The sequence below is a fragment of the Aquarana catesbeiana genome, linkage group LG05 (genome assembly GCF_042186555.1).
Source record: "Aquarana catesbeiana isolate 2022-GZ linkage group LG05, ASM4218655v1, whole genome shotgun sequence".
In the NCBI taxonomy this organism is placed as follows: Eukaryota; Metazoa; Chordata; class Amphibia; order Anura; family Ranidae; genus Aquarana; species Aquarana catesbeiana.
The window spans coordinates 452,257,518-452,284,054 of NC_133328.1; the positions used below are offsets into that span (position 1 = coordinate 452,257,518).

Sequence of the window (26,537 nt, forward strand, 5' to 3'; positions counted from 1 at the left end):
TCTCCCCCCCCCCCTGTCATCCTCATCTCTCCCCCCCCTGTCATCCTCATCTCTCCCCCCCCCTGTCATCCTCATCTCTCCCCCCCCTGTCATCCTCATCTCTTCCCCCCCCTTGTCATCCTCATCTCTCCCCCCCTGTCATCCTCATCTCTCCCCCCCTGTCATCCTCATCTCTCCACCCCTGTCATCCTCATCTCTCCCCCCCTGTCATCCTCATCTCTCCCCCCCCCTGTCATCCTCATCTCCCCCCCCCCTGTCATCCTCATCTCTCCCCCCCCCTGTCATCCTCATCTCTCCCCCCCCCCCCTGTCATCCTCATCTCTCCCCCCCCCCCCTGTCATCCTCATCTCTCCCCCCCCTGTCATCCTCATCTCTCCCCCCCCCCCCTGTCATCCTCATCTCTCCCCCCCCTGTCATCCTCATCTCCCCCCCCAATCATCCTCATCCCCTCTATAACCCACTGCCAGCTTCCAAACGCCTGCATTGACGAAGCAACTTATTCCAATGTTGGGAGGACAAGGGTCATCCTCATCTCCCCCCCCCCCCGTCATCCTCATCTCTCCCCCCCCCTGTCATCCTCATCTCTCCCCCCCCTGTCATCCTCATCTCTCCCCCCCCCTGTCATCCTCATCTCTCCCCCCCCCTGTCATCCTCATCTCTCCCCCCCCCTTGTCATCCTCATCTCTCCCCCCCCCTTGTCATCCTCATCTCTCCCCCCCTGTCATCCTCATCTCTCCCCCCCCCTGTCATCCTCATCTCCCCCCCCCCCTGTCATCCTCATCTCTCTCCCCCCCCCCTGTCATCCTCATCTCTCCCCCCCCCCTGTCATCCTCATCTCTCCCCCCCCCCCCTGTCATCCTCATCTCTCCCCCCCCCCCCCGTCATCCTCATCTCTCCCCCCCCCCCCGTCATCCTCATCTCTCCCCTCCCCCCTGTCATCCTCATCTCTCCCCCCCCCTGTCATCCTCATCTCCCCCCCCCCCCTGTCATCCTCATCTCTCCCCCCCCCCTGTCATCCCCATCTCTCCCCCCCCCCCCCCGTCATCCTCATCTCTCCCCCCCCCCCGTCATCCTCATCTCTCCCCCCCCCCCGTCATCCTCATCTCTCCCCCCCCCCCGTCATCCTCATCTCTCCCCCCCCCCTGTCATCCTCATCTCTCCCCCCCCTGTCATCCTCATCTCCCCCCCCAATCATCCTCATCCCCTCTATAACCCACTGCCAGCTTCCAAACGCCTGCATTGACGAAGCAACTTATTCCAATGTTGGGAGGACAAGGGTCATCCTCATCTCCCCCCCCCCCCCCCCGTCATCCTCATCTCTTCCCCCCTTGTCATCATCCCCTCCCCCCCCCCCCGTCATCCTCCTCTCCCCCCCATCATCCTCATCCCCTCTATAACCCACTGCCAGCTTCCAAACGCCTGCATTGACGAAGCAGCTTATTCCAATGTGGGGAGGACAAGGGTCTCTTCCCAACAAATGTGTTGTGGCGGGTAACGTGGTCTGTGGATGGGGGCTTATTGAAATATGGAACACTATGTTAACAATAAAGATGCCACCCCAGGTGAATGACTAAGGTGTTACTAAGCCCACAACAGTAAAATCGGTCTGTATATGTAGTAAAGCATGCTTGTAATACCCCTTAGTGTGGAACCTAAGAGGTTAATCCTCTGCATTGTGTAAAAAGGCTGTTTGATGCTGTCTTCTCTGATCATCCCCTTCTTTCACAGACTCCAAAAAATAACCTGATATTTACAGTCTATAGAGTCAGGCTGCTCATGCTCAGTTTGGTGTGTATTGCTAGAGTGTTTTTTTTTTTTTTCTTGAAGCCTGATGGGACAATCGTGGGAGAAATGAAAACTACTCCTACAAGCTATTGGCACACACTGATACAAGTCACAAGATTGCTCTAACTGCTATATACAGCTGCTGAAAACAAGGTGTTTATCAGTTTATAGTTACTAAAATACTTGAACTTCCATGTTCTGTGTACTGTGGGAGACCAGATATAGTGAATGCAGGGTTCTGGGTTTAGTAACACACTAAGTCTAGGTGCCTTCCATGTGGTTACGACCCCCTTCTCCAGAGTCGACATTTTTCAGTACCGCATGGAATGGCAATCATGTTGTCATGTATCACTGCTGTTCTATGCAGTGTTCTGTTGTTATTTCTGGCTGCATGATGGTGCTAGACCAGGGGTTCCTAACCAGTGGGCCAGGGGCCACATGTGGCCCGCAGAGCCCTCTGATGTGGCTTGTGACCCCCTGCTCTGGGATGGCTGGTTGGCAAGCCCAGATCACGGGTGGCCGATTCGCCATCTCGGAACATCAGTGTTGTGAATGGAGCCGGCTGTAGAGGAAGCATGGCTATGGAGGGATCAGAGCTGCAATCCAATCCACAAAAAAAATAAAACCATAAGGGGTTCCTTCCCCTTTCCATCTGGGCAGATCAGAGAGCCTTTAGAGTAGACTGGGCTGTGTCCGCAGTGCATATGCAGAGCGGACACTGACCTGTCATCCGCCCGCTTCGCTCATTGTGGCCCTCGCTCTTCAAAAGGTTTCTACCAAAATTACTGTGTGCAGTAAATTGACATCAGCATTGCCCCTGTTTCTTATATCTGGAGGCCATTTGTTTAAGCTCAGAGCAGTCACTTTGTTTAAGCTCAGAGCAGAGACTCTCACTCTCTCCTTTGTCTCCGAAACTTTCACTTTCTTCAATTAAAATTTGTAAGTTTCCAGCCAGTGTTCTATGTCCTGGTTCAGATGGAGAGGAAGGATGACAGAAGCTTTTCAATGCTGAAATTTATAGGCTGCCATGAGGAAGAAAGACTATCAGGAAGATAAGACAACTATCCTTGTAAGTTTAACTCTTTTGCGTCTCCCTGGCTCAGCGGGAGATCTGTCCGTTGATCTCCGCTGAGCCGGCGGATGACAGGTCCCTCTCTGCTCGCTGAGTGGGGAGGGGCTTGATAGGCGCCGCTGCTGCCTATGGAGGGATCGGATGAAAACGGACAGCATGTCCGTTTTCGTCAGATCTCACCCGATCCAATCTGCCAGCGACTGATCTGGACGTAGGGCCATCGGTCTGCTTTTAGCGGATCGGACAGGGTCGGATGTGAGCGGACATATCTCCGCGGACATATCTCCGCTGACATCCATTGCTCCATAGGCTAACATGGAGCGCCTGTTCGGGTCCGCCGTCAAAACTGACAGGCGGACCTAAATGGTCCGATCGTGTGAAAGGGGCCTAAAGCATTTGAAATCTGTCCCCCCTGCCACCCCAGTGTGAAAGCCTCAGTGCTTTCACACGGGAGCAGTGTGCTTGCAGCACGTTAGAAAGTCCTGCAGGCAGCATCTTTGGGGCGGTTTAGGAGGGGTGTATACACCGTTCCCAGACCGCCCCTGGCCATAGAAATGAATGAGCAGCGCTTCCGAATCGGCTGAAAACCATTTTGGAAGCGCCGCAATGCGGCGCTTCCAACCCCTTCTTGGGGGTTAAAAGTGCCCTGCTACTGCCTGAATAGCGGCCAAAGTGCTGCTATAACAGCGGTAAAGCATCACTAAAACTAGCGGCGCTTTACCGCTAACACTCAGGTGGCTGCAATGTGAAAGCAGCCTAATTCTTAAAGCTGTTAGCTGATTGGCCTCCAGTGGCTCTGATTTTAAGCACAATGCTGAGAATAGAGCACAAATGAGCATGTGCAGAGCAGAGTGTGTTACTGGACTTTAAAAAGCATAGGCACATATGTTTTTAAATAACTTTACCCGCAAAAGGGGCAAGCCAGAAGTGATCTATCGGGGCTTCATTTTCTGACTATAGCTCCACTTTATGGCTTAATGCGAATCTCCAGAGTGTTTGACCAGAGAAAGCTGTTCTTTAAACTTTCTCCGGGTTTTGTAATCCCAGATCAGGGCCTGGAGCTTGAAGTTTCAAAAGTTTCTTGGGTGGAACAGAACATTCAATCCTGTATCTGGGTTTTGCTGGTGTGGTGTGGAAGGTCGTTATAAGCCTGGATTGGTGAGAGCTCCAGCAGTTGCTGGGATTCAGGGACACAGCCTTTGTGTAAAGATAGTGGTGTGCTCTAGCCAGGGAGGGTGACCTGTTTGGGAGAAGAGACCCCATGTTGGGGGGGGGCTGCTTTTTGCCCACAGGACAGCAACATGGGTCCAGAAAGACTGGGAAAGCTGAGGTGACTAGCAAGTTGGGGGGCAGTCTGTTCCAGAAGGCCCATTTTTTTCTTGGACAGCACAGGATTTTTTCCTGGCACAACATTCATGCAGGTTATATTGGTTCAATCCTATGGATTGTAGATGCACGTGCTTTCACACCAGCTTTTTCAAAAGTTACCTTCAGATGTGTTGAAATTTTGGGGTTCCTGGAGATTTTTTAGCATCATACACTCATGCTGGGTCAGCCAGTCCTGGACAAATTAGCAGTCATTTGAAATCTATAACACTTGTAGATTATTTTCCTTACACTGAAATGATTTTGAATGATTTGAAAATTCAAAAAATGTGCAGACTTTGTAAATCCCTTGCCAGGCTCCTACGCACTACCAGCCTTCTTCCCTAGGGCTTTATATTTTTGGCAAGATGTCACCACATACCAATTGCAAAGAGAATACCAAACTCTTAGGCTACATTCACACTGGCAATTAGGTCTGGTGCAAATAGTAGCGGCAGGAATCCGATTTCTGTTGCGGCTCTCCTTGGATAGGTGCCGCTGCCAGGCCTCTTCACTATGACAGGTCACCCGCGGCCCCAGCTATTTGCTGCTGTTCGCACAGCCAGTGATTGGCTTTAGTGATCGCAGCTGGATGAACTTTGCGTGCGTCTAACAGCGATCACCGCAGGTAATTGCTGGCTGTGTAGAGAGATGCGAATAGCTGTGACCGCCAGTGACCTGTCATTGTAGTGAACAGGCTGGCAGCCGCACCTACACACTGAGAGCTGCCTAATCGCTGGTGTGAATGTAGCCTAAGAAGATTTTTTATAATTGGCACCTAACCTGGAACACATGATTCTATATTAATAGATTTGACCTGTTGGTAAATGTAGGGCTCTAATTTTTCCATGTGACAAATCTGCATTTTTTTAAAGTTTAGATTGAGTACGCCATATCCAATTTCATATGTCACTAGTTGGCATAAATCCCCCTTTATCTTTAGGTCCTATTTGAATGATGATCTAATGTCTGCCTAATCAGATATGTTGAAAAGTCAGCAATTTCCATGAGATGTGCTTACTTTTTCATATGACTATATATTTTATCCGTCATTCTCAGTGGGGGGGAAATGCTGCTTGTCTATAACCATTTATAATTTTTTTTAATTAATTTTTTTTCTTGTATCTTTGCATCCAAAAACAAAAAGCACACATTGGTAAATGAGTGTCTACTTATTTATACTGAATGTATGTTTGTGCCTGGAATTGCCTTTCTCACAATTGTCTCAAATTTAAACAAAAGGTCTCTTTCCCTTATTACTTTCTAAGCTTCTTTTGGTTCTTTAACATGGGATACACCCTTGGCAGTCTCCCATAAATAACTCTCTGGCTCCAAAGTTTAAAATATTTTTATCAGCACCGTGTATTATTGCTAGATCTTTGGCTGTGTATGTCTGTACGCTTCTAAGAGCAAAAGAGGTTTTGTTGGTGCAGAAAAATTGCTTGCGAGACCAGACATTGCACACTTCTGAGCTAGAATATATTCTAAATTACACCACGCAACAATCAATTTACCTTAATGAACACTAGTTTAGCATTTTTAGATTATATCATATACTGTGCAGGCCTGTGGCCAGGGGCATTGCTAAGTCTACAAAAGAAAGTAAAGAAAGTTATACGCTTGGGCAGGCATACACATGTATATAGTTTGTGTGTGTGTATATGAATATATATTATATAAAAAAATAGCGTTGCATGTCTGAGTGTGGGTCCTGACATGGTGCAGGAGGAGATGGTCAGAGGCTGCAGACATGGTGCCAGGAGAGCAATAACAGGAGGTGTAGGCAGAGGCTGCAGAGGGGTCTTGCCCAGCCGTTATGAGACCACCGAGACTTCACAGAGGTGAGACTGCTGCTTTACATTTAAAAATGGTGCTGCCCGGTGCCATTACACAATTGTGCATGTGCCCACCTGCTCGAAAAGGACCAAGCCTGTATGGGCTTTCCCGAACGGCTGCAGCACATGTGCAATTGACATGTTGGCCAGGGCCTGCAGCCAAATTTCCCGGTATCCTGGTAGGCCAGTCCGGCCCTGACCACTGCACCCCTTAAGACAGCTGAGCAGTGTGTCCAGCAGTGCTCCTCTGTGTAAATCTCAGCAAGAGATCGGAGATCGAAGTGTAATCGTGTGTGTGCACGCGTTGGGTGATGGCTATGTTCCTGCGCTGTCGCTCCTTACCTCGTCTGCCTTCCCCGGTGCCTGTCTGTAGCCACCCGGCGATCACATTGTTATTTGCAGGCTGGTCCACACACAGTGGAGCTACGACTGAGCAGTGTAGTCCCTCCCCCTGACAGCCGAGGCTATCGAGCGGCACTTGCGAGTGTCAGGGAGCTGCAGCTGAAATGCAGGAGACTCCTGCACCTCACGGAAAACTTGAGATGTCTGTATATACAAAAGATGGGTTCATTGAAAGCAAAGCTAACAAAGACACATATTTCACAGCTCTGTAAGTTGGCTGCCGACAAAGGAGATGGAGGATCTCCTTTGCGTTGAATGAACCCAGAAACGACAAGGAGTGCATCACCTGTTTCAGAGCTGTCTTCCCGGTCCATTACAGCCAGGTAAGTAGCAGATCAAACAAATCTGTGTTTGATCAGCTGTCTTGGATGGCAGGGGAGGCATCCGGAATCTAAAGCCTGGTCCACATTGGGTTTTGTCATTCAACCCGCTGTCCGTGCCTGTTGGAGCCGCTGTACTAACTATGCGAAGTTAGTATAGCAGTTGCCCCTGCTGAGCTGTTATGTTCTGACAGGAGGATGGCCCCCCTGCCAGAACACTCCAATCGGCGCTCTCTGCCATTGGCTATGGCATTAGAATGATTGATGGCAATCATTCTAATGCCATAGTTTGTTTAACTGTAAACTAAAGCTTCACGTATAGACAATTTTAAGCATCCACAGTATGTCACCATTTTACAGGCGTGTGCAATTTTAATCTTGACAATTTATGGTATTTACGCGATCCAACATCTTTTATATTTTACCAAACCAAAAATAAAATTATTATTAAAGTATGGTGTTCGTGTGCACTAAAATTAATTCAGGTGTATTTTTTTTTTTCCTGTAAATTTGCATTTGAAAAATGGCTGCGCAGATATCATGTAACATAAAAATGTTTGGGGTTCTAGTTAATTTTCTGGCAAAAAAAAGCTGCTTTTTAACATGAAAAAAAAATGTCAAAATTGCCCTGGACAGCAAGTGGTTAAAGAACTGGTGACATGAAAATACTGTAACTGTCTTCTGCCTTATCTGCGTCACTGCCCCCTAGGGCAATGATGGTGAACTTTCTTGATATGGGGAGCCCCAAAGGGCCACTTATAGAATTCAGTGACAGGCTACAGACACGCAACAGGATATAGTCAAGACTATGAGCATGATACAAGAGATAAACTGGTAAATAGTGCAGCACTCAATACATAAACTAAATCAGTGTATAAAAATCATTAGCTTTAGTGAAAATTTTAGAGGAAAATTGTAGTAATCCACATATATAATGTAAATAGAATCAAACAAGTGCAAAAATAGTAATAACATGCGAGATCAGTCTTTTTAATCTACCCACTTTCCCACGTGAAATCTTGTAAACCACAACACCACTGTGTAACTAACTTCGAACTCCTGTGAAATCTTCCACCTTCAGTACCCCTTTAGGGTGTGCACTCACCTCTATTGTTGGGCCTTTGTTTCCAGGTTGGGCCTCATGTACACTGCGGCTGGTAAATGGACGTTTAGGAGCAGTTGGGCAATTTTTTTCAGCTGCCCCTGAACTCTCCTCTGTTATCTTATCAGTACATGTACACAGGGTCATTTATAGTCAATTTCTAGGCAGTTGAGTTTAGAGGCATTTTTTGTAAAGCAAAAAAATGCATTCAGGACGGATGTTCAGCAGAATTTGAAACGCCAAATGCCTGTAGCACCTTGTACACTCGGTAACTTGCATTTAGCCGCATTTCCTTTTACAGGCGTTTTTAATGGAGATATATTTTTGATATATATTTTTTTATATATTTGAAAATAAAAAAACGTGGCATGTAAATGTGTCAAAACTGACATTTTTGAACATCGGTTACTATCTGTCAAGTTGAATCGTTCAGGAGAGGTTTCAAAACGTCCCGTGTACATTAAGCCTAAGGGTTATGTATCTAACAACCTCTCTCCTTATTAACCTTTTCCTGTATTGAAACTGTACTGTCTGCCCCCCTGTTGTAAAGCTCTGCGCAAACTGTCGGCACTATATAAATCCTGTATAATACCACTCCAATTTAGGGGAAACCCAAAGTGATCATAGTGCTTTTCATTAAAACAAGTATTAAAAACTATAAAACATTAAAAGGCTGCGTAGTGCTCCATAGCATGAGCATAATGTGTAGGGAAAAGATGCGCAACTCCCTTAACAAATCCTCTTGGTCGGTTGTCCGACACAATGTGATGTCACGGCCCACAAGCTGAGTCTTACATGTTAGGTCATCCTTGGACTTTGACAGAAGACCTGATGAAGGGTTAATCCGTGTGCATTTTATCCAAAACATAAAAACCTATCTTACTGTCAACTACTTTAAAAAAAGATTTTGAGAGATAGATGACTGGATTGTTGTGTTGATGTCCAGATTGGTCAGATCCAGATGTGTTTGGTTTAAGCTTGTGATTCTCAGAATCCCCCTAGCTATTGTAAAGTTTTGGTTTGGTATTACAGGCTTTCACTGGAGACCCTTGAGCTGTATTTACTGACCTCTAGTGGCAGCAATATGAATAGCAATAAATCTAGGTGTATATGGTAGGGTAGAGTTTTCTCTCTTGTATTCAACTGGTTTTCTCAGCAGGTTGTCTTCTTTATGTAACCTTATTCCACACTGTTGCTTTTAAAGCGATGATTTGTAAACATTTTGGGCACGCCTTGTATTATCAGCATGACACTTTTTAAAATGGAATATACAAGGTACCCAAATTATTTGCGCAGGTCAGCTGTTGTATTATAGGATTTACAGTAAAGAGTGATTTGCAAAGTACATGATCCAAACAATCACTGTTTTATTTAAAAGCATTAGCTTTATTGCATAATTGGAATTTTTTTTTCTTTGCTGAAACCTTTCTCATAATTTTCAGTTAGTACAATCACAAACAATAACTGTGCAGACAAGTTGAATTTGCTCAGCTCTTCTCCGCTGTCCCTTCCCATTTTGCCTGTTTGCTGGTTTAGATATTTTCTACCTTTTTACTCCCTTTATCTCTCCTTTCTGTGGGGCTGTGTCTTCACCACATTGTGAAGTCAGAGGTGCATCTAATGTGGCCAGATTTTCTGAGGTAGGTCAGTCATTACGCAGTAGCAACAAATTAATGGGGTTGATCCAGTCTTTGTGGATAGTGCTGGTTGCTTCCATTTTAACCTACATACATACACATCTTGGCATTTAAAAGTAATGAGCAATATTTTTGTGGTGATTTCTGAGTGCTATTATATTTAGTCCTAATAGCCTTCAAAAAAGCATAAAGGTGGTTCCTATTGTCATGATAAAGCTTTTTACTATTCTCCATCAAACATTTTCATAGACCCACCTACAGATCTCCTGAGAGGTGGTAGTCTCCCATTGCCAAATGGAATTATATGCCTATAATCTTATTTGTATGAGGACAAATTCACTTACACCTTCAGATGCCCTGTGCATCCTGTGAACAGTAGGCTGCAAGAAATGTTTTCTGGAAAAAAATGTTGAGCTAAAGGTGCATTTCAGTAAAGTGTTTGGGTGCATCTAAGAAAAATAAATCGTAAGATGTAGCAGTTAAAGGACAATATAGAATGCTAGAAAGAATACACTTGGAAATCTAGACAGTCAGCTGACCAATCGATTACCACCTTTTCAATTGTTTCCCAAATAAACTTGGATATAAAATAAGACTTGTAATACTAGAAATGTGTCACTACCATTGCTGGCGTTTCCTTTCGGAATTTTAAGTTACCTGGCTGCCAAAAGCTCAGGTCCTTTCTGAGCTGACACATGACTTCACTAGGTGCTTTCATGTTCTAGGTCATGATTCAGGGTTGAAGCCGCATGTAACTAGATCTTTTAGAAAGAGAGTGCTAACTACAACCTTTAGGGCCCCAGTGCAAGAAACCATGAGGGGACCCCCCTTGTTCGAGCCCATGGCTTCCAGTTCTGGGAGGGCTTCCATGGATATCCTCCCAGAGCCCTGCCTCCCGCGTGCCCCCTGGGCATGCATCCAGTCCGCTCTGTGACTGCTGTGTTCTTTGGACACCGCTGACCGAAGATCACGGTAAAGGGCCAATCACAGCCACCCTTTACCATGGGATCAGCTGATCACATGTAAACAGACTTCCAGTTCTGCCACTGGAAGGAGACCAACAATGACAGCACCCATATTTCTCTAAAATACATTGCCCAGTGCATTTTTTTCCCCAAATAGGATTGTTGCATATTTCAGTGGCCGAACTCAAGTGCAGCTGTGATGAATAGGGAGGATCTGGAAATGTTAGTGGAACCTAACCAATATGGTGAAAAATTATACCTTTTTGTCTGGCATTATTCCTGAAAAATAGCAGTGCACTTCCTGTTATGTGATGGTGCCTAGGCTATACAGCTGTATATTTGCAGTGTGAGATCGAAGGTACTGCTGCCTCTGACTGTGCTAGCCTCATCAGAATTGAGATTTTGTAATGTCACTATTGTTCTGCTCACTGTTCTTCTTTCTGGAGATTTTAATATGTGGAAGCAAAGCCCTGCCTCTGAAATATGGCCGCCTCCACAGAGACACAGTGTAGAACAAAGCATGGCAAAAGCCCTAGGGACTAAAATGTACTATGCGAACAATTGGACCGGAATGCCAGGGTGACCGATTTTGCTCCCTCTATATCTACCCCTATATGAATGATGCTACAAAAATAAAATGAATTTACAGATTATCATTACTGAATGGTTTTGTAATCTAGTTGTTGTGAGCTTTAATTAATAGTGGTTGTAAACCTCAGACATAAAATGTGAACAACACATATCCCTCTATATTGTGTAAGTGTAATTTCTGTCTGCTGCTTCATTCCTCTGCTATCCACATGAATTACTTCTGACAAGCTTTCCCGACACCAAGAGAAAAATTGTGACGGGGAGGGGTCTCCAGTTGATAACTTCAGCTTTGTGTCCATTCCCTCTTCTTCTCCCCTCCAATCAGCTGTCAAAGTTCTCCTCCCTGAGATCTGCAGAGTGTAACTTTAGTCCCCACCCCCTTTTTCTGACATCTCAAACAAGCTTTATAAATTCTGAACCTTGAACTGATGTAGAGAAGACTGCAGATAAACAGGTGCAACGTGTGTAGGATGATTTGTTCCATCTCTGTTTCACTTGAGGCTAGTCACTGCATTGGGTAGATGTAAGGATTTACATCCACTTTAAAGAATGGTAACTCACCATTTCATATTCCTGATAAGTTCCTGCTGTACCATTTACTTGTATGAAAAAGTATCCGGTTCTTTGTTTTGCTTCTTTTGTGTGAAATACCTTGTGTCCCTGTGATTTCCTAATAAAAAAACTGACCATGCTAGGCATGAAAGAATGTGATCAGTTTTCTGGCTGTACTGGGGGTTCAGCCTGCTTTCCAATGATCAGAGTGGTGCTGACACACACCCTTCCCACACAACATTTCACTGGGAAGCCCAATATGCTGCTGTTCCTCCTCCCCTGGCTCTCTAAGCAACTTATGCAGCTGAGAACAGAGGTTATGTGATCACCTATAGAAAAAAGGGGAGGGGGTATTTGTGTGTTGTGTTTTTATGTATACATAAATGTTTTGCCTTTTTATTCCTCTTTTAAACTGAATGGGTTGTTTACAGGGCGAGGCTTTTATATATATATATATATATATATATATATATATATATATATATTAGGTATAATGAGTAGTGTATGCCCTGGTAAGTTATCTCGCAAAGGGGACCAAGGTCATCAAAATTTCCATATTGCCTGCAGTCTACAGTAATTTTTCTGTGCTTTTTAAATTTGTTTTAATAGCAAAATTATTCAGGCTAAACTATTGCCTGGAAGATGTTTTGGTTTCCATATCTGGTTCAATGCAAGGATAGTTAAACTGTAGCTAGGTTAAGTATTGTGTGTGGTTTTTGGATGCTACCGTAGTTGTGGCAGAACAATGCTATCCGGGGAGGGAGTGAGAGGAGTTGAACTGTTGACAGTGCAGCTGTGACATCCACTTTTTTTTCCAAGGCAGAGCTGGCTCAGCGAGCATGTGTGAGGAACTGCCAGCAGTTGGAGACTTTTGGCACAGGCAGAGCGAGGAGGGAAGATGAGGGGGGTGGCAGCGAGTATCAGACAGTCTTGACTAAAGTAGCGAGGAAAGTGTTTCGACTATGGAATGACGCACATTGTGTCCTGGGCTAGAAATGTGGAGGAATTAAAGCCCCTTTTTTTTCCAAGTGTCAACCTCTCCCTGTCACAGGGAGCAAGCAGCACAGCAGAAAGCAACGTGTTAATCAGGGGCTGCCATTGTGTTTTGCCTCTCGGCTTGTTTCCGAAGCTGCGAAAAGTTGAAGTGGTTTTTTTCAAGCAATAGCAGCAAGAAGACACTGGCACGTTTTTTGCCTGCTTTGTTTTGTAAACCCGGAATTTTGAAGGCGGACGGCTACAGCACTTGGAGATTTGTTTTTTTTGCACCTCTTCTTTTTTTTTTTTTTTTTCTCTCTGTAAATGTTGCTAAATAGCTGATGGTTCACTCCAGACAGCCTGAGGATATGAGCCTGCATTTTTTGTTATCTCTTTCCACAACACAACCAGTTTCCTGCCACAGAGCCTCTAGCTCTCTGCTGATGGCAGCTGATAATTGGTAGCCGCAGTCTGCTGTCTGAGCCACAGTAGTTTTGTGCCTTGCACCTGGGACCTGCTGATAGAAAGCGGAAGACGGGGCAAAAAGCTTTGCTGGAAGACACTACTTTCACTTTACAATTCCTCCAGCAAGACTGCTTTTCCAAGTAACGTGGGATGCTCGAAGAATAGGATCTTTTGCATACATGTCACTATCCATAGGACCTGAGTATGTCCAGTGATCATTTCAACACCACAACACTGGATGATGCTGGAATTAAAGACCTGTTTTTGGTAAAAGGTAATCGCATTTATTTTTTTCTTAACCTATGAATTGGATCTGTTTTCTGTAATTGTGTATACCAGCAAGTCTTGCATGCTGCTTGCTATATTGTATGTGTTTGAGTGGCTGTATTGACACATTGGGGGGAGATTTACTAAAAATCTGGTGCAGTTGTGCATAGTAACTAATGGGCTTCTTACCTCAGCTTGTTCCATTAAGCTTTGACCCACCAACTACCTCCTTCCTGACTTATCGGAGTTGTACTTCTGAATCATTTCTGTGGTTTATACAAGTAAGGATACCTGTTGACTCTTCTGAAAACTCTTAGGCCCCTTTCACACGGGCACCTTCATTAAGCGAAATCCACTTGCTCTCTGCTGATCCCCGCTGAGCAGGTGGCTGATTGGTCCATGTCAGCTCCGCTGTGCAGAGCAAACACGGACACAGTCCTGCTCTTCTCTATAGGGCAGTCGGATGGAAACGCCCATCCTTCCAGGGGACTGCCTGTCCAATAGGATCACCATCCGTCTGTTTTTGGCAGACAGGATCAGATGACGACGGGTGTCAGCAAACATGTGTCCACTGACCTCTACTCCTCCATAGAAAAGACTGGAGGGTCCGATCAGGTCCACCTGAAAAACTGACAGGCAGGCTGTGTGAAAGGGGCCCTAATGAGACATTGTGGGGACACAAATAAAATGTGTATTCAGGGCTTGACAAGGGGTGGGCGGGAGGGGAAGCTGTCCTGGGTGCAATGGATTACTGTAGGGATGGGGGCGCCTTCCTTCTGTTATGACAGCGGCAGTGATTTTGACAAGCAAATGATTGCTGTACATGGGATCCCCTACATTTTTTGCACATCATTGGGGGGTGCAGTTTGGAATTTTTTCCCTGGACACTGGATAAACTTGTCCTGGCACTGCCTGATTTTGTATTCACTTGGGGGATTCTAATGTACAAGAGGCTGTATTTGCTGCAAATATGCTTTAAATACGGATTGTAACCACCTTGACCACATATGTGGAATCCTTTATCACATGTATGCCACAAATGATCCGTCTTTCTTTAAACTGTACTATTTTGTAACACTGATTGCTGAAACAAATGATAAAAAAAAAAAAAAAAAAAGAAATATACTTTGAAGATATAGACTTTAAACTACGGTAGTCATGGAAGTTGCTCTTATACAACAGAGCTGCAGTGTTTCACAATTCAACCACACGCCAAGTGTCACAAGTTATTTAGTGTGCAGTACAACTACAGCGGTGGATTGTTTGAATCGTCATTGACTTTCTTAAGGCATATAGAGCATCAAGTTATAGTATACACTCGGAGTACTGGCCTGCTATCATTCAAACTAATGCTTAGAGTGCATTTGAGGTGACAGGAGCTGGAAGAAAGAGTATGGAAAATGAAAACCAAGTCTAAAATGTAAAATAACGTTTGCCAGGACTGACTAAACTTTGTCTCTTTTGCCAAACTGATGTTTACAATGTATTCTCCTATAAAATCTTTGTAGCTTACCCACATTTCTTATTAGTATGCCATGGTAAAACATTCAAAGTGTTCTAAAGCAGTTTATATGTTAACAGAGGAAGATTCAGGGTTCTAAGTTGTGCTTGGACAGCTTACTAATAGAGTGAATGACATCATCGCCGAGGAACTTTGGGCTGGTTGTTGTGCATTTCTTGCTCAAGTTCATATTATGGGTGAGGTTTAGGCGGAAACTTACCACAAAGTTTCCAGACTTCAGACTGCTGGAACGCTTTGATGTTCAATTGCTAATTCAGAGAACGGACGTGCCTGCCTCTTCAGAGAATCCTCACCCGAGTCTTGGTAAATTTAGATGGAGCGGTAGCTCTTGGCACCTTCATATCTACCATTCTGTCCCTGTGAACTCTGCATTCTAGGAAAGTCTGAGTGCATTGCACTTTGTTGAGTGTCTGCCCACAGTCCACTGATAGCACTAGTGAAGTATAGCCCTTTTTTTTGTTTCTGTAAGTCTAGGTGACCAATGTATTTCACTTTAACACACAGACAGCCTAAAGTTTGTTTCTTTTTCGATATGTCATTTCAGTGAGTCAGATTTTTAATGGGCAAGTATGTACATTTGTATGAGGTTTTGTTAGGTGATAATCTAGTAAAAAAGTAGGTCATCAAGCATTGCCACACACAGACTGAGAGAAGTGCTAGTAAACAACTTGGTGCCGGAGTTGGGACTAAAATGTTTCAAGGTATTTCCATATTGGGTAGCTTGCTGGTTGTTTGAATGATTTATTGGTTGTCTAATATCTATGAGGAACTTCGCTGGCAAGAATCCTATACATGATCTTTCTGGTCCACTCCCCACTTTGGCCATTACAAAAAAGTTTTGTCTCTTTTGGATTCTTCATTTAACTTTCAAAATCAAGAGTGCAGCAGCAGAAGTGACCTTCCCACTGCAACAGCAGGAGTGCTAGGGCTGGGTGGCTGCTGTAGATACTTTGACGGGGGAGAGCTTACTACTGCAGCCCCAGGGAGGGGTGAGACTCCACTATGAGTCAGTGGCAGAAACATCTTCCTGTTGTGGTAGAAGATATAAGACGCTATATGGTGATTCAGTCTGCCAGTAACTACCTGTGGCCAATACGGTGCCTAAATTTTAGAATGTGCCAAGGGTTTCCACAAGCTAGGTTCCAATACAACCATGGTAGAATTATTGTTGGCTACTGACTTAAAGACTGTTAGACAGTCTTGACTCAGACTATTCATATGTTCCATAGATAACATAGTTTGTATTGGATAAGACTTGTTCTTTCCATGATGTAAGGATTTTTTTTTTCTTTTTGTTACAATTAAACGTTCTAAATAAACTTGATCTTGGGTAAAGAACCTTGAACTACAGAATGCTCAGTGCTGTTTTAAGAGCTGTGGCCAAATCTTCACACCCAAATGAATGTTATAATTCCCGGTTTTATTAATGTTAGACTAAGATGTTGTTCCCTTTTTGTATTTGACTGAAATTGAACTGTAAGTTTAAGCTAAGACTTGAATAATTAAAGTCTGTGTCTCTGGATTTATGAAAGGTTCTTTTAAAGGTTTTGTACATTAGTTCATAGTTTGCATTGTCTGTACAAATATATTGGTCTTATAAATATGACGGTGTGCAATTGTTACCTGGGGACAGTTAACTCCTGTGCATTCTATTTGTCTAGGAAATGGAGGTGGCAATTATGAAGTTTCATGTGTTACTAAGAAGACAGAAATTTAATATTGTTATGATTGGTAATGGAAACCTATTTTGCATAAAGGCCCTTTTCTGTTAAGGGAATTTCCAATTGCTTGTAACATGATTTCAGATGGTTTAAATAAACCAGCTGCTGATATTGTAGCAGCGAACATTTAAAGTGACCTTTGTTACACATATTCTACTAGAGGGGCTCTCAATAGCTTCTTGTCTGCAGTCTCACATGGGTCAGAGCTATTCAAATAAATAACTGTATCTGCCTATGTTCTCGTCCTGCGTATAATTTAAAGAGGGCTTCCACTTGACTTCTTCCAAGTGCCTCACTAGGAAAGGAAGTAGAGGTAAATAGCCCCAACAGGAACACAGATAGCTATAATTGCCTCCAACTCTATTCCTTAACCAAAAGCATAGCCATAAAAATGAAAATTTGAAGTTACAGCTTTATATAGGAAAGTTTAATGCTTCAGATCCCAAAGAGTGTAATGGCTAGTTATGTTCACTCCATACAAGTATTGTACATTTTTAGGATCGCTGTAGTCAGAAATCGGACTTCCCTGCTCAAACATATTGGGCCTGGGTAGGGAAAACCTGGGTACTACTTGGCATTGAACTCCCTGCTTGCTTTCTTTCAAGTATATTCTTTTGAACTGTTCTCCCCCCGGTATTTATTCATATAAAGGGGTCCACCAGACAGATTGCATACTCATTCTGAATGAGTGACTGGTTTTTATTATTCAGCTGATGCACTTTTTGTTCTGAGGAAAGCTGCAGTGTCTGCATCCCTTTTAGAAGTGATTAACCTTTGGGGAGTTTATCAGCCATGACTGACTAAAGTCTGAAACACTTAGGCTGTTTTTACAGCATTGTACATGTTTACGTAATAAAAAAAAATATTTTTTTTTGAGTCCTCCTGAGCGCTGACCATCCCTTTGCCAACCTTTTGGGGAGTATCTCACCAAAATATACATTTCTATTGCAGGAGGTACCAAAAATTTGACTTTTCTTCCTGTAGACTTTTGGAAAGATCAGTGAGCCAATCACACAAGCAGGAAAATACATTTTTTGAGGCATTCTGCATACCAACTGTGCACAGAACACCTCCATATTACCATATTGCGTTGAATTTTACAAAAAAACAGTGCTGCAGAATGAAAAGGAAAGTAATTTTGAAGAACCTCAATTTACATCTTGTGTTGCATTTGTAAATGCTAGATTTATTTAGTTTATAATTTACCTTTTTATAGTGGGCTCGGATGTAGGGGTCATGGTCAAGTGGTCACCCCACACAAAATGAGAAAAATGTGCATAGAATTTGTTTTACTCATTTTGAAAAGTTGTATCCATAGCAAAAATACAATTCAGTGCAGCGTCATTTGTGTATAAACAGTGCATCATATGGTCATATACAGGGAACAAAGTAGTTAAGGTGGTTGTAAACCCTCTCCTATACCCAGTGAAGTGAATAGCCTCAGATGAAACACAGAGATCTCTCTACATAAATTCTACTTGTAGATCGGCTGTTTTTCCCTTTCTACACTCTTTGGAAAGTGCAGAACGTATTGGAAATCTATTTAGTGTGTGAGAGAGCTGATTGGAGGAACCCCACCCCCCCCCCCCCCCCCATCCACATAGGCAAAGGAACATTCAGAGCTGCAGTGTGAATAGACAAACTCTCTGCTAATCTATCTCTAAGCTCCCTCCCCAACACAAACTTCCAGCACCTTTTATCTCCTGTGTCAGGGAGCTTGTGTCAGAAGTGACTCTGCTGATAAGAAGAATGGGGCAGCAGAAAGAAACGGCACTTAGAGCTTTGGGGAGGGATGAGTGAACACTACACATGTGTTTAGGTCAAATTTCATGAATGGGGTTTACAACTACTTTAAGATCTGTCTAGAATAGCATATGAAAATTACGAATTCTGTGAATGTGGGGGATGTATTGCTAATCCTGTGGGCTGGAAACATAGGGTGTAGTTGTGTGCATCTAGCAACAAGGCCATATGTGGGATCTTAGCAGGTTATTATTTTGAAGTGACATGAGTTTTTGTTTCACATTTTTCCTGACTGTCTAAATCTCCTGAATGGAGTTATATCATTTGTAAATACTGTCCATTTATGAGCAGCCTTACATGACTGCGATTTTACCATTTGTGAAAAACGTACAGCGACAACAACGAACGCATAGGTAACTGTACAGCGTGTTTATTACAGAATATCATGCAGCTATTGGAGTTTTTTTTAATGCAGATGGAATAGTTGTGCCACTTCGCAGCAGCCTCTTCCAAAACAATGTACACTGTTACCCAGCTGTCAGTCATGAATCATGCTTGTGTGGTCTCCGGAGGATACAGCATTTCTGGTATAGTATGTCTACAAGAGATGCGATGACAGAAGTGTATTAAGATCACACATCTATTAATTGATGGCCACTCACCATGAGTGTAATGTTTTCACAGGATAATCACACATCTCAAAATGAGCTGTAACAGTTTTTCTATTACAGTATTAGCACTCTAGTTTTGGGTGGCACTCTGACATATTGTACTAAATAGAAAAGCTCAGTGTTCACCCCATGCTGAGCTCTATCCCAGCTCAGCAAGGAAATGAATGAGGATCAGTGTCCCTGCCACACATGCATGGAGCAGAATATACCACGCTCAGGGGTGCTGCATGTGTTCTCCCGTGTAACCTTTTCAGGATAAGGGGTGGCTGCTATTCGCATACCCCTCAACTTTCAGACATGAGAATTAAAGACATTGTTCAGCACAAAGTATGGAGGCAGGCCATGAAGGATTAATATGCAAAAAATGATTGGTTAAAACTTTGGATGGTTCAAGTTTAACGAATGAAAAAATGTAGAGACTAAAGAATTTAATAAAGTAGAACACTTGGTACTTAATGTAATAGTAAACACACACTTTTTTAATAAACATTTTGTCTTCTATTTCTGTATATGGATGATGGCACTATAATTTTTATAAAAAAATAAATAATCAAAGTACCTTTTTTCCTAATTGATATACAGCTGTCACATGACCCAGCCCGTCTGCAGGGAAACCTAAGCAGCAGGATGTTGTAGTCCTCCGTTGTAGGTCACATGTTCAAAATAAAAAAAGCCTTTGGAATATAGAGTGAAAATAAATATGGATAAATGGCCAAACAATTATTTATTTGAAATCAAATCTTTATTACTCTTTGGCAATAACATGGTGTGGGTGGATTTCTGCCAATTACAGGTTGTGGCACACTCATCCAGCCTGTGCCTTAGAATAAGAGGGGAGGGGAAGCCACCATTAAGCTACATGCAATATCCCACCCTCATTGTGTTCAGCTGGTTAGTGTGCATAGACGAGGAAGGAGGGAGTGGGCTGTCATTTTACCACTGTATATACACCCATGTGTAACTCTATAGTCACATAAGCTGCTCAGATGTGATAGGGAGGAAATGCTCATCATAGAAACTCACTGAAAACTGAGCATGTGCAGAATTGCCACCACAGCTGCAAAATCCCTAGCTGAATTGGGGGCATGAACAGAAGGTGGAGAGAGAGCAGTAGGATCAACCAGGCTTTTTTTTGTTTTGTTTTTTTGCAGAAAACTAATCTCATAGTGACTATCATACGCTTGTAATATATCTTTTTTTTAATGTAGGTTTAGTGACACTTTTACGATTTACATTTTAATAGGGGTCTATCGGACCAATAAGAGTTACATATAAACAGAATCTTTTGTATAGTCAGCATTTTTAACTTTATTAAACCTACACTTTTGGTTGTCTGGGGAGCAATTATTAATATTTGGTTTATTTTTTTAAAAGGTTAACATGTATACATACTTTTCTGTAAGCGTCTTGCGGGCATTTAAAGTGGAATTTTAGTCAGAAAATTCTGCTAGATCACTATAGGCTAGCCCTTTTTGCAAGTATAGTTATGTAAATCGTTAAATATAAGTGCTGTTTAATATCCAGTAATACACTCAAGGCTGATCTGCTGACAGCCAAAACATTTACTGCTGCTCAGGGGCTCTGGGTTTCAGCAAAATGCAGCCTCCAGCAAGAACAAACAGGAGCAATGCTGGAGACAATTTACAGCACAAACTCATTTTGGTAGCATAATTATTAAAGTGTAAGTTCACCTTTACAGAAAAATCTGTAAGGTGAACTTATACAGGACCCCCTCCTTGCCCCCCTCCCCAAGTCCCGCTGACCTGCATGACAGCGATCTCCCATTCTGAGCCCCCCGTATAGCCAACTCACGGCACTGGCGCTTAGAAATCCCTTGTTTTCTCCCCCCCCCCCCCCCGAGAGGACGGGCTACACGGGCTCTGATTGGTCAGCGCCACTCATGTGACTGACCGATTAGAATGCTCCTAAACGTACCTCCTGACAGGGTACGTTTAGGAGATTAAGCTCCGGGGATTTCTAAGCCCTGGAGCTGTGAGTTCACCTTACAGATTTTTCTGTAAAGGTGAACTTACCCTTTAATTGTTGAATGTATGTTCCTTGCTAAATAACAGTGTTTTGTATAAAGCTGTTATGGGTAAAGCTTCACTTTAAGCACTTCAATACAGACACTTATACACCTTCCTGCCCAGACCAATTTTCAGCTTTCAGTGCTGTCGCAGTTTGAATGACAATTGCGCGGTCATCCAACACTGTACCCAAACTAAGTTTTTATCATTTTGTTCCCATAAATAAAAAATAGACCGAAAATTTTGAAAAAAATAATTTTGCTTTTTGTTTCTGTTATAAAATTTAGTAAATAAGTAAGTTTTCATTTTTACTGATGGGCACTGATAAGGCGGCACCAATGAGCGGGCACTGACTATGGGCACTTATATGCGGCACTGATGTGCACTGGTAGGTGGCACTGATGGGTGGCACTGATATGCAGCACTGATGGACATTGATAGGGGGCACTGATGGGCACTGATAGGCAACACTGATGGGCACCGAAAGGCTACAAAGATGGGTTCTTATGGGTGGCACTGATACAAGGCACTGATAGGCATCCCTGGTGGCTTTGGCAGTGGTAGGCATTGAGTGGGTACTGATTGGCAGCTGCCTGGGCATTGATTGGCAGCTGCCTGGGCACAAATTAGTATTTCCCTGGGGGTCTAGGGGGGGGGCATACCTGGTGGTCCAGTGTGGATGGACACCCTGGTGGTACTGGGCGGCATGATGGTGGTCCTGGGTGGGATCCGAGGGGGGCTTTGCTGATAAACAATCAGCACAGACCCCCCCCTGTCAGGAGAGCAGCCGATCGGCTCTCTTCTACTCGCATCTGTCAGACGCGAGTGAGGAAAAGCCGATCACCGGCTCCTCCTATTTACATCGTGATCAGCCGTGATTGGACACAGCTGATCACGTGGTGAAGAGTCTCCGTCAGAGACTCTTTACCTAGGTCGGAGTTGCGGTGTGTCAGACTGGCACACCGCAACAAAGATTGCCACGATGCGTGCACCAGGGGCCGCGCAGTGGCTTAATATTCTGAGGACATCATATGACACACAGTCAGGATATTGAAAACCACTTTGCAGCCGTCATTCTGCTATATGGCGGGCGGCAAGTGGTTAAGAAATGAACACATTTGAAATATAATTTTTTTGCCAGCTGCTACCTGCATGGGAAGACACACACAGGCATAGGATAGAGAAGAACAAGGGGTGCAGAGACATCCTTGAAGTCACTGGGTACCACGGAATTCTTCTGTTTGATATGACCGACCTTGATAGTGTCATTAGCCCAGTTAATACTTCCTGCAAAATCTGTGACCAGAGTGATTACTGTAGTAGCCAGTGCTTATTATCATTTGCTATTATAAGTATCTACATAAATCAATGCCCACACAATTCACACAGGTGATGCTTAAAGCTTTGTACCCCAAAACTTCATATTCCTGATATGCGTCGTCTGTACCATGTACTTGTATGAGAAAGTATCTTGTTCTTTTTGTATTGCTAGCTTTGTGTGAAATCCCTGGTGATCTTTCCAGTCCCTCTTTCCCTATTAAAAACTGACCACACTAAGCAGGGGAGCACATCGTGGTCAGTTCTGTAGCTGTGCTGGAAACTCTGCCTACTCTCCTCTAATAATCAGACTTGTCCTGACACGCCCCCGCTCTACAGCCATTCACTGGGAAGCTCAGTGTGCTGCTGCTTCTCCTCCCCCCAGCTCTTATGCAGCTGAGAACAGAGGGAAAGTAATCACTTAGAAAAAAAAAAGGAAGACTTTTTTTTTCTTTCTTTCTTTTATTCTATACACAAATGTTTTGACTTTCATTTCTATTTTAAACTGGGTTGTTTTAAAAGGTGTCCTTTTATAATCACTTTTTAACCACTTAAGGACCGCCTAACGCCGATTTACGTCGGCAAAGCGGCACGGGCAGGCAAAATCACGTACATGTACGTGATTTGCCTTCCGCGGGTGGGGGGTCCGATCGGACCCCCCCCCCCGGTGCCCGAGGCGGTCCCGTTCTGTTCCCCGGCGATCCGAGATGAGGGGGAGGCCATCCGTTCGTGGCCCCCCCCTCGCGATCGCCGCCGGCCAATGGGAACATTCCTTTGCTGCTGTATGCTAAACAGCAGCAAAGGAAATGATGTCATCTCCCCTCGGCTCGGTATTCCGTTCCAGCGCCGAGGGGAGAAGACATCAATGTAAGTGCACAACACACTACACACACAGTAGAACATGCCAGGCACACAAAACACCCCGATCCCCCCCCCGATCGCCCCCGATCCCCCCCAATCACCCCCCCCCCCCCCTGTCACAAACTGACACCAGCAGGTTTTTTTTTTTTTTTTTTTCTGATTACTGCATAGTGTCAGTTTGTGACAGTTACAGTGTTGGGACAGTTAGTATTACCCCCCTTTAGGTCTAGGGTACCCCCCTAACCCCCCCAATAAAGTTTTAACCCCTTGATCACCCCCTGTCACCAGTGTTGCTAAGCGATCATTTTTCTGATCGCTGTATTAGTGTCACTGGTGACGCTAGTTAGTGAGGTAAATATTTAGGTTCGCCGTCAGCGTTTTATAGTGTCAGGGACCCCCATATACTATCTAATAAATGTTTTAACCCCTTGATTGCCCCCTAGTTAACCCTTTCACCACTGATCACCGTATAAACGTTACGGTTGACGCTGGTTAGTTCGTTTATTTTTTATAGTGTCAGGGCACCCGCCGTTTATTACCGAATAAAGGTTTAGCCCCCTGATCGCCCGGCGGTGATATGCGTCGCCCCAGGCAGCGTCAGATTAGCGCCAGTACCGCTAACACCCACGCACGCAGCATACGCCTCCCTTAGTGGTATAGTATCTGTACGGATCAATATCTGATCTGATCAGATCTATACTAGCGTCCCCAGCAGTTTAGGGTTCCCAAAAACGCAGTGTTAGCGGGATCAGCCCAGATACCCGCTAGCACCTGCGTTTTGCCCCTCCGCCCGGCCCACCCAAGTGCAGTATCGATCGATTGCTGTCACTTACAAAACACTAAACGCATAACTGCAGCGTTCGCAGAGTCAGGCCTGATCCCTGCGATCGCTAACAGTTTTTTTGGTAGCATTTTGGTGAACTGGCAAGCAAGCACCAGGCAGCGTCAGGTTAGCGCCAGTACCGCTAACACCCACGCACGCACCGTACACCTCCCTTAGTGGTATAGTATCTGATCGGATCAATATCTGATCCGATCAGATCTATACTAGCGTCCCCAGCAGTTTAGGGTTCCCAAAAACGCAGTGTTAGCGGGATCAGCCCAGATACCTGCTAGCACCTGCGTTTTGCCCCTCCGCCCGGCCCGGCCCACCCAAGTGCAGTATCGATCGATCACTGTCCCTTACAAAACACTAAACGCATAACTGCAGCGTTCGCAGAGTCAGGCCTGATCCCTGCGATCGCTAACAGTTTTTTTGGTAGCGTTTTGGTGAACTGGCAAGCACCAGCCCCAGGCAGCGTCAGGTTAGCGCCAGTACCGCTAACACCCACGCATGCAGCATACACCTCCCTTAGTGGTATAGTATCTGAACGCATCAATATCTGATCCGATCAGATCTATACTAGCGTCCCCAGCAGTTTAGGGTTCCCAAAAACGCAGTGTTAGCGGGATCAGCCCAGATACCTGCTAGCACCTGCGTTTTGCCCCTCCGCCCGGCCCAGCCCAGCCCACCCAAGTGCAGTATCGATCGATCACTGACACTTACAAAACACTAAACGCATAACTGCAGCGTTTGCAGAGTCAGGCCTTGATCCCTGCGATCGCTAACAGTTTTTTTGGTAGCGTTTTGGTGAACTGGCAAGCACCAGCGGCCTAGTACACCCCGGTCGTAGTCTAACCAGCACTGCAGTAACACTTGGTGACGTGGCGAGTCCCATAAGTGCAGTTCAAGCTGGTGAGGTGGCAAGCACAAGTAGTGTCCCGCTGCCACCAAAAAGACAAACACAGGCCCGTCGTGCCTATAATGCCCTTCCTGCTGCATTCGCCAATCCTAATTGGGAACCCACCGCTTCTGCAGCGCCCGTACTTCCCCCATTCACATCCCCAATCAAATGCAGTCGGCTGCATTAGAGGCATTTTCTTTGTCCTCCCGAGTACCCCTACCCAACGAACCCCCAAAAAAGATGTTGTGTCTGCAGGAAGCGTGGATATAGGCGTGACACCCGCTATTATTGTCCCTCCTGTCCTGACAATCCTGGTCTTTGCATTGGTGAATGTTTTGAACGCTACCATGCACTAGTTGAGTATTAGCGTAGGGTACAGCATTGCACAGACTAGGCACACTTTCACAGGGTCTCCCAAGATGCCATCGCATTTTGTGAGACCCGAACCTGGAACCGGTTACAGTTACAAAAGTTAGTTACAAAAAAAGTGTAAAAAAAATATATATATATATAAAATAAAAAAAAAATAGTTGTCGTTTTATTGTTCTCTCTCTCTCTCTATTCTCTCTCTATTGTTCTGCTCTTTTTTACTGTATTCTATTCTGCAATGTTTTATTGTTATTATGTTTTATCATGTTTGCTTTTTCAGGTATGCAATTTTTTATACTTTACCGTTTACTGTGCTTTATTGTTAACCATTTTTTTGTCTTCAGGTACGCCATTCACGACTTTGAGTGGTTATACCAGAATGATGCCTGCAGGTTTAGGTATCATTTTGGTATCATTCTTTTCAGCCAGCGGTCGGCTTTCATGTAAAAGCAATCCTAGCGGCTAATTAGCCTCTAGACTGCTTTTACAAGCCGTGGGAGGGAATGCCCCCCCCCCCCCACCGTCTTCCGTGTTTTTCTCTGGCTCTCCTGTCTCAACAGGGAACCTGAGAATGCAGCCGGTGATTCAGCCAGCTGACCATAGAGCTGATCAGAGACCAGAGTGGCTCCAAACATCTCTATGGCCTAAGAAACCGGAAGCTACGAGCATTTTATGACTTAGATTTCGCCGGATGTAAATAGCGCCATTGGGAAATTGGGGAAGCATTTTATCACACCGATCTTGGTGTGGTCAGATGCTTTGAGGGCAGAGGAGAGATCTAGGGTCTAATAGACCCCAATTTTTTCAAAAAAGAGTACCTGTCACTACCTATTGCTATCATAGGGGATATTTACATTCCCCGAGATAACAATAAAAATGATTAAAAAAAAAAAATATGAAAGGAACAGTTTAAAAATAAGATAAAAAAAGCAGAAAAATAATAAAGAAAAAAAAAAAAAAAAGCACCCCTGTCGCCCCCTGCTCTCGCGCTAAGACGAACGCAATCGGCGGTCTGTCGTCAAACGTAAACAGCAATTGCACCATGCATGTGAGGTATCACCGCGAAGGTCAGATCGAGGGCAGTAATTTTTGCAGTAGACCTCCTCTGTAGATCTAAAGTGGTAACCTGTAAAGGCTTTTAAAGGCTTTTAAAAATGTATTTATTTTGTTGCCACTGCACGTTTGTGCGCAATTTTAAAGCATGTCATGTTTGGTATCCATGTACTCGGCCTAAGATCATCTTTTTTAT

The 26,537-nt window shown here is 44.3% G+C and overlaps 1 protein-coding gene across 4 annotated transcripts in view; it reads left to right on the forward strand.

Moving 5' to 3' along the window:
* LDLRAD4 (low density lipoprotein receptor class A domain containing 4) overlaps positions 1-26,537 on the forward strand; it is a 287,939-nt gene that overhangs the window by 222,765 nt on the left and 38,637 nt on the right. The window contains exon 1 of one of the 4 annotated variants that reach the window (XM_073631291.1): positions 12,433-13,340. The exons of 1 other annotated variant lie outside the window; for it this stretch is intronic. In XM_073631291.1, the coding sequence (XP_073487392.1) occupies positions 13,271-13,340 (70 nt within the window). In that variant the 5' untranslated portion in view covers positions 12,433-13,270. Of the gene's footprint in view, positions 1-12,432; positions 13,341-14,080; positions 15,159-15,445; positions 15,557-26,537 lie in introns of those variants that run through there. 2 more of the 4 variants (XM_073631290.1, XM_073631292.1) reach the window with 2 other exon arrangements.